Source organism: Raphanus sativus, chromosome 4, assembly GCF_000801105.2.
Source record: "Raphanus sativus cultivar WK10039 chromosome 4, ASM80110v3, whole genome shotgun sequence".
NCBI lineage: Eukaryota > Viridiplantae > Streptophyta > Magnoliopsida > Brassicales > Brassicaceae > Raphanus > Raphanus sativus.
Genome location: NC_079514.1, coordinates 47513661 through 47521145, shown reverse-complemented (window position 1 = coordinate 47521145; position 7485 = coordinate 47513661). Strand labels below are relative to the sequence as shown.

The 7485-nt window shown below is 33.3% G+C and overlaps 2 protein-coding genes and 1 non-coding gene across 4 annotated transcripts; 1 reads left to right on the top strand and 2 right to left on the bottom strand.

Annotated features, from left to right (window-relative positions):
• The first annotated feature begins 2059 nt into the window (after positions 1-2059).
• On the top strand, positions 2060-2831 carry LOC108851856 (putative lipid-transfer protein DIR1). Its single transcript, XM_018625329.2, has 2 exons — positions 2060-2475; positions 2658-2831. The coding sequence occupies exons 1-2, from the start codon at positions 2148-2150 to the stop codon at positions 2672-2674; spliced, it is 345 nt and encodes a 114-aa protein (XP_018480831.1). The 5' UTR covers positions 2060-2147; the 3' UTR covers positions 2675-2831.
• Positions 2832-3005: 174 nt separating this feature from the next.
• On the bottom strand, positions 3006-4888 carry LOC108851186 (probable proteasome inhibitor). Of its 2 annotated transcripts, none has more exons than XM_057009778.1 (7): positions 4660-4888; positions 4414-4591; positions 4186-4335; positions 3860-3949; positions 3589-3756; positions 3402-3470; positions 3006-3316 (listed from the first exon to the last, which is right to left on the bottom strand). In XM_057009778.1, the coding sequence occupies exons 1-7, from the start codon at positions 4835-4837 to the stop codon at positions 3235-3237; spliced, it is 915 nt and encodes a 304-aa protein (XP_056865758.1). In that variant the 5' UTR covers positions 4838-4888; the 3' UTR covers positions 3006-3234. The 2 variants fall into 2 exon arrangements, with proteins under 2 accessions (XP_056865758.1, XP_018480100.2); XM_018624598.2 differs by having other exon boundaries at positions 3012-3316; positions 4414-4585.
• Positions 4889-5064: 176 nt separating this feature from the next.
• TRNAG-GCC (transfer RNA glycine (anticodon GCC)) lies at positions 5065-5135 on the bottom strand. Its single transcript has one exon. It is a non-coding gene; the product is annotated as a tRNA-Gly (tRNA).
• Positions 5136-7485: the final 2350 nt, after the last annotated feature.

Genomic DNA, 7485 nt, shown 5'->3' with positions numbered 1-7485 from the left:
ATAAGTTAAATGGACAGTTATAATATATTGCCAATCCTACTAAGTTTAACAAGACCAACATTAGTTTTAACCAAATCTTTGCTAGCCATCAAAACCAAATAACTTCATAAGGAATTAAATGTTATTGCAAATATCTAATCTACTATAAATGTTCCATACTTTACATTCTATATAAAATACTAAAATAATTGTAAAAACTCTTAATTTTGATTTGATTTGGTTTGTTCTTAACAATTTTAACTCTAACATATTTTTTTCAGGTAATATCAAAATTTCAATAATTATAACTATATACCATATTTGTAGGAAACAATTTCAAGGACTAACAACGGATTTTGGATTTTATCAAACTTTTAATTATTGAGATTTTGTTGAATCCGAATTTTGTGGGGATGTAAACCTCTAATAAAATGCTGCATAAAGAACATAAGCTAGACTAGATTATATAAGGTCAACGGGTTTACTGATTCGATCGCGGATCCGGATCGAGTATAAGAACATTTCTTATATCTTAATTCGTCTATAAAATAACCTAAATACAATATATTTAATTTATATGAGAAATAAAATAGTTTATTCAATTTTATGTACTGTTATAAAGTATATGAGAAGTTTAATCAGTTTTAAAACAAATATTATCAATTTTTCTGATTTTATTTCCGTATCAACCGGTGTCGGTTCAAGGATTAACAACGGGTTTTGGATTTTATCAAATTTTTAATTATTGAGATTTTGTTGAATCTAAATTTTGTGGGAACCTAAACCTTTAATATAAAGCTACATAAAGAACATAAGCCATACTAGATTATATAAGGTCAACAAGTTTGATCGCGGATCTGGATCGAGTATAAGAACATTTCTTTTTTTGATCAACGTATAAGAACATTTCTTATATCTTAATTCGTCTATAAATCACATATGTACCTTACTAAAAAGAGTTAAATAATTTGTAAAAATAGATTAGTTTTTTTCCACTATCTAAATATAATTGCATTATTAGTTCTTAGCATTCGGCTTTGATTTGCATTATTTCTTTTTTTTGGTATGACTCTTCGGTTTCAGATAAATGTATCAAGACCTATACACTATCCTATATATATGACTTCATAGAAAACTTTAATTTAGTTTAAAAAATAAATCCGCGCTTTTTAAGCGCGGATCAAAATCTAGTAAATAAATTATAGTTAACAGTATGCAACTCTCTATATATAAGAACCACTATTTAAGCTAAAACAACAACATTATTTAAACCTCAAACCAAATTTATTCACAATTAAGTTTCAAATGAAATTATAAAACATAAAACATTAATATTGACCGAACAAAAATATTTATTAAATTATTTTTTTGAGTTAATTATTCATGTAATAAATAATTATTTTAGGTACTTAATAACATTTTAGTGTGTTTTTGATTCACATTATTAATTGAGATCGGATTTTGTACAAGTTCTTTTTGAAATTTAAAATTTAAAATTCTTTCAGATATTCACATAGGTTCAGTTCGATTCGGGCAAAATCCCATAATCCGCAACATCGTTAAAATACATTTGGTATTCATGTCGGTTTCAAATAAGTCGGATTTGTTTTACTTTTAATCAGACTGACGGATTCAATTCTTATTTTTAACGGGCTTGATGATAGTCGAAAAAACATTGGGCCAAAATCTTGTTAATGGGCTAGCTTAATAATTAGTATAAACATGCTCTCGTAGATTACACAAACTCCTAGGCCTACAAACTTCTGCAGAACTTTTTTTTTTCTTTGGCACAAGATTTTGCAGAACTTCAAAAAGTAAAAAGCTGTTATAATGTAGTACCATTAACACCAATTCAAAAGCTACAGGTCGGCGATGACACAACTCCCACAAACCTACCATCCGATTTGATAATCAAAATAAAAAATAGAAAATGTTTGTTCAGTGATCTCTCGGACATCAACACCTGGAAACTTCTGTTGTTGGTAAGAACACTTACTCCTTTCTCACTCAAGTGCTTACCCCACTAACTTCAGTGCCTTGAACCTAAAGACAAAATCTCATACTATATATATTCACACATTCAAGAATCAAGGGCAACACACAAACAAGATTGACACAAAACAGAATCTCATTCTTATACCAAATCTCCAACACACAAAAAAAACATAATGGCATCTTCTATGAAATTTCTCTGCGTTCTTGGCCTTATTCTCCTTGTTGGTACAGCTGTAGACGGAGCAGGAGAGTGCGGTAAATCTACTCCGGACAATGAGGCGATGAAGCTGGCCCCATGTGTAGGCGCGGCTCAGGACGCTAACGCCGCCGTGCCGGGCGGTTGCTGTTCTCAGATTAGAAGATTCTCTCAGAATCCTAAGTGTCTCTGCGCCGTTCTTCTCTCCGACACGGCTAAAGCCTCAGGAGTGCAGCCGGAGGTTGCCCTCACTATCCCCAAACGCTGCAATTTCGCTAACCGCCCCGTCGGTTACAAGTGCGGAGGTAAGTTTTAACATATAAATGTGACTTAATGTTCTCTATATATATTTTATGATTTATATTCAAAATTGCATAATTTATTGTTTCTTGCAGTAAGTAGAACAGACATGAAGTACCAAAACTATTAAGTTCTATATTTAACAATTACTACTAATATTATATGTTTTTGTGTGTGTTCCTTGTAGCATACACACTTCCATGAAGTGTTGAGGATGGAGATTCATGGGCTTTGGAGTTCACTACTTCACCCTAAAAGCCAATCCTCATGTACCGTATATTATATGAATAATGATAACGTTTTATATGTATCAGTGTGATTGTAATTAATAACTAAATCAATAATATATGAAATGATTTCACCCTATGTTTTTCTAACGAAGAGAGAGTATCAAACACTTTTGATTAGACCTATCAAAGGTCGCTCTATGTTTGGTTAGAAGTAAAATTGTAAAAGTTTGAGACTGCAGGCACCAAAGCTTGCAACCCAACTAAAGCAAATTAGTAGAATCAAAGAGATGATGGAACCATTTCAGAATTCAAAAGCGAAACCTTATTTATATCTTTTATATATCAAAAGTATGAAAAACACAATCAGCTAATGGAATATAAACCAATGAAAGAAATTCCTGACAAAAAGCAAAGGAAGACAAAATCCTAATGTTTGCACGTAGTAGCTACCACCAGACTCTAACACAGAGAGAAGAAGTTATTACCATGACCACTATTTCCTCTGTTTCTTTTAAAGCTGGCTTTACTTTTGACCTACATATAATCTGAACCAAAACGGCGGGGACAATGCTGAAGATCAGGATGAATATCCCCTCGGCTGCTCCTTGGAGATTGCCTATCAAGATTGATATAAACAAGCATCACATAACAGATTTCGGATGTGGAGTTTTCTTATTCAGTAAAAGAAAAGGACTAGTCACCTCCCGAATCGGCCAGTCTCAAAACCTGAGCCAATATGATCATAAAGAACACGAGGAGGTGGAACAATCCTGTTAGAACCAAAAGAATCAATGGCTAACTTGTCAGAAACAACCGAGAGCTTTTCTTGTTTTCAACTGTATGTGCATTTGTGTAAAAGAATATAAAAGAAAAGAGAAAGATTTTTACGGTTGTGAATATCCCATGAAGCCAAGCTGAATCTGATCACGAACTCTGTGGAGTATGCCTAGATCATGTGATCCAACAAGCATGTTTCCATCCCTGGCCACCGGGAAAGTTCCAGCAGGCGGGCCAGGCATAAGAGCGCTGTAATCCGGGCGATCGACCACTACCACCCTGACAAGTAAAATCAATAAGCGATACGTTTCAATTTTCTAGAATGCTTATTTCATGAACCAATGAATCAAAGTAAGCAGAGTAGAAGTGGTCAATGTTTTACCCTGAGGGACGATGAAACGGAGGGCCTAATGGGAAAGGCCCTCGTGGGTAATATAAAGGCTCAGGCTCAGGCTCTTTCTCTCTCTTGGAACTGCAAGCAAGCAAGCAACGAATGATAAAGATAAAGTTCTTCAGATACACTTGAAAAATGACCCCAACTACTAACAAATACCTCCACATATGAAACAATGCAAAACCTTGTTCATAATAATCGAGATACAATACTAATAGACTCTGCACTTCATATGTATGTTCGTTCCTACTCCTAGCCAATCTAAGAACATCTTATGAGCAATAAAACTCTTTGTAACTAAGGGGATAATTAACCTGGTCCAGGTCGTATAAGCAAGAGGATTAAGTCCTCCATCAAGCTTATCCAGGATATGATTCTGCAACTTAGTGACTAACTCGTCCAAATTCTTGAACTGGCCATCGTAATCACTCTCCACTCTAGATTCAGCAACATACTCCTTAACTCTGCCAAAAAGCAAGAAAATGTTTCTTTTTTTAATTCTTTTTGATTTGTACAAACAAAAGAGATAGAGAGAGAGAGACCTTATCTTGAGATGAGCAGGCTCTGTTACACCCTCAGCTACGGCATCAACAAGAAGCTTACCACCATCTATCGCCAAACACTTAACCACAACTTTCCTCGATCCTTTCTTCGGATCCACGTAAACAAACGCGTACTCGTCGGACTCGTTCCATCCCTCGATCCCAACCTCACCTAAGACTCCACAAATCAAGCATATCAGAATTATAAACCCTAGGAACAATCATAATAACGAAATATACACTAACCTTGAGTAGGAGAGGGAGCGAGAGCGTCTTTAGCCAACGCTTGCCGTCCGACTGCGACGAGTTTGTAACCGGAGGCGACGAAAGTAGCGTGGACTACGAAGGCTACTTTGTCGCAGTCGTTGCGAAAACGTGGACGAGAAGATTTGATCACAAGCATTACGATCTGTGGATTCGCCATGGAAGACCTAGAGAAGAAGTTGCGAGTGCTGTGAAACTAAATTCTCGAGATTATCGGGACGGGAGAGAATCAAAAAGGAACCAACCGTCTATATATATACGGGTTTAAAGATTACAGGATATTGGGCCTATATCGAAACAGGTTTGGGCTTCTCTAATTGAGAAGAAAAGGCCTTAAACCTCAAATATTAACCAACTCCAAAAAGCTTAAAGAAAAATAAATATGATTGCACCAGCCGGAAATCGAACCCGGGTCTGTACCGTGGCAGGGTACTATTCTACCACTAGACCACTGGTGCTTATTGTTTTTTAGACAAATAGTAGACCTAAATTACGAAAAAGGAAAGTAACTTTGTTCCTTTTTTCGGGTTAATGATCTATTTTAACACGCTATAAATATCATATAATAACAAATTTACACAATCCTTCATACTCTTCCTAGTTGCACACATTATAAATATCTAAATTTATTATTCTAGAATCAGAATCCACACAACCAAAAATTTGGGTTGGTTTTAATGGTGTAGAACATAGACAGATATTAAACCAAATAGTCTCGGTTGGTTTCAGAACAAACGAAGATCCAACTAACTATCCCGATCCAACCCCGATTAAACATCCCCAAATCAATTTCATCTCTTAAGACTCTAAAACTCAATAAATACACAAATTTTCTTTCCCCAAAATCCAAGGGATATCAGTCTACAAATCTACTATTGATTTCTGCCTATACACTCTCCACCGTGCACACTTCAATCATAAAATAAATTTTACACAAAAATCCAAAAATTAAAGAACCTGACCATTCACATATATTTCACAAACACCATCATGCCTATCACATGATTAACCCAAGGAAAAAAACATAGGAGAGAAATTAAGTATAGAAAAGAAAGAGAGAAACAAAGATTGAATCAAAAAGCTAATAGAGAGTGTAACACTGACATGGATCAAAACGAAGAGAAATCATTCGAGAATTATGCATTTTGTAGTAGAAGAAGAGATAAAAAGAGGATTAATAGAGAAAAATTGTGTTAATGGTATAACAAAAACATTAGAACAAGTAAAGAAACATTACCATATCGCTTTACAAAAATCCAAACTCGATTTATATTTTCTAATCGACGTTTAGGTTTAATTAGGTTACTCACTGGTTAAGTTTCAAACAAAGAATAGAAAACCAACTTTAAATTTCTGTGAGTCGGTTTTAGTTCGAACTTTAAATTTTAGGTGGATTTGGGTTTCGCGCGATAATAAGTTTAGATAATTATTTTGTGTGTAATTAGGATGAGGATGAATAATAGTGTATACTATTAATATGGTGTGGAAATATGTCGTTATATGTTTCTAGATGAAAGTCTATTTGCAATTCTATCATTTTAATAGATATACTTAAAAGATTATATTGGGATTAAATATATGTTTATGAAAACGAGTACTTATACATGCGTATGTTTACATTGTTAATACCATGGCATTTTTTCGTCCGCAAAAGTGCATAAAGTAGCGTGGACTACGAAGGCGACTTTGTCGCTGTCGTTGCGAAAACGTGGACGAGATGATTTGATCACAAGCATTACGATCTGTGGATTCGCCATGGAAGACCTAGAGAAGAAGTTACGAGTGCCGTGAAACTAAATTCTCGAGATTATTGGTACGTGAGAGAATCAAAAAGGAACCAACCGTCTATATATACGGGGCTTAACATCACGAGATATTGGACCCTATATCGAAACAAGTTTGGGGCTTCTCTAATTGAGAAGAAAAGGCCTAAAAACCTCAAATATTAACTAGCTCCAAAAGGTTTAAGGGAAAACTAGATTTTAACTACCCTTTGAAAGGGCGGGTATATTTTTGTTTAAAAATGTCTTTTTTAGAAATCTATTTTTCTTTTTTTTTATATTTTAATAATATTTATTTTTTTATAATTATATTTGTGTATAATATTTTTAAAATTATTAGTAAGAGGTTTTTATAATTTTATTGAATTTTGCGATAGTCATTTTATACATTAATTTTGAATTTTATTCTTAAACATTTATTAATTTTCTTAAAAAAATAAGAAAGTATTCTTACAATTTTTTTTAGTAATCAAATAATAAAAATAATAATATATCTATTGTATTAAAGCAGCATGACCTATTGATATATGTTTGATCAATCAATTATTTTAATATAATTATTAAAATATTTTATTAATCATTTGAATAATTATTCTACACAAATATGATTATAAAGAAACCAAAAATATGATTAAAAACATAAATACGAAAAATAATTTTCTGAAAACTGTAAGGAAAATTTATATCCACCCTTTGAAGGACGGATCAAAATTTAATAGTGATTTATTAAAGATAATAACTTTTCATGCAGTTAAAATGAGTTTGTAAGTTTCTACCCAATGTAAATGAAAAGACCTATTGTAGTTGTTAAAAACAGTTCTATTCATTTTAAAATCATGACTCATTGTCGATTGTTAAAAGAAAACCTAGATTTGGTTTTTAACATTTATATCTAATGCTGATGTGTGATCACAAATATCCATCAAACCGTTAATTGGTTTTTGTCTTGGAGTCCGAGCATCATGGACATAAAGTGGTGGTTACAACTTACAGTTATATTTGGTTTATTCATCTGTACAATACTTCA

Excerpts from the sequence above, each read along its gene's own strand:
- LOC108851856 (XM_018625329.2), top strand. The coding sequence starts at position 2,148 with ATGGCATCTTCTATGAAATTTCTCTGCGTTCTTGGCCTTATTCTCCTT.
- LOC108851186 (XM_057009778.1), bottom strand. The coding sequence starts at position 4,837 with ATGGCGAATCCACAGATCGTAATGCTTGTGATCAAATCTTCTCGTCCA. Across the intron at positions 4,336-4,413 it reads CCTGCTCATCTCAAGATAAG|AGTTAAGGAGTATGTTGCTG; the intron begins GTCTCTCTCTCT and ends GCTTTTTGGCAG. Across the intron at positions 3,950-4,185 it reads GCTTATACGACCTGGACCAG|TTCCAAGAGAGAGAAAGAGC; the intron begins GTTAATTATCCC and ends GCTTGCTTGCAG.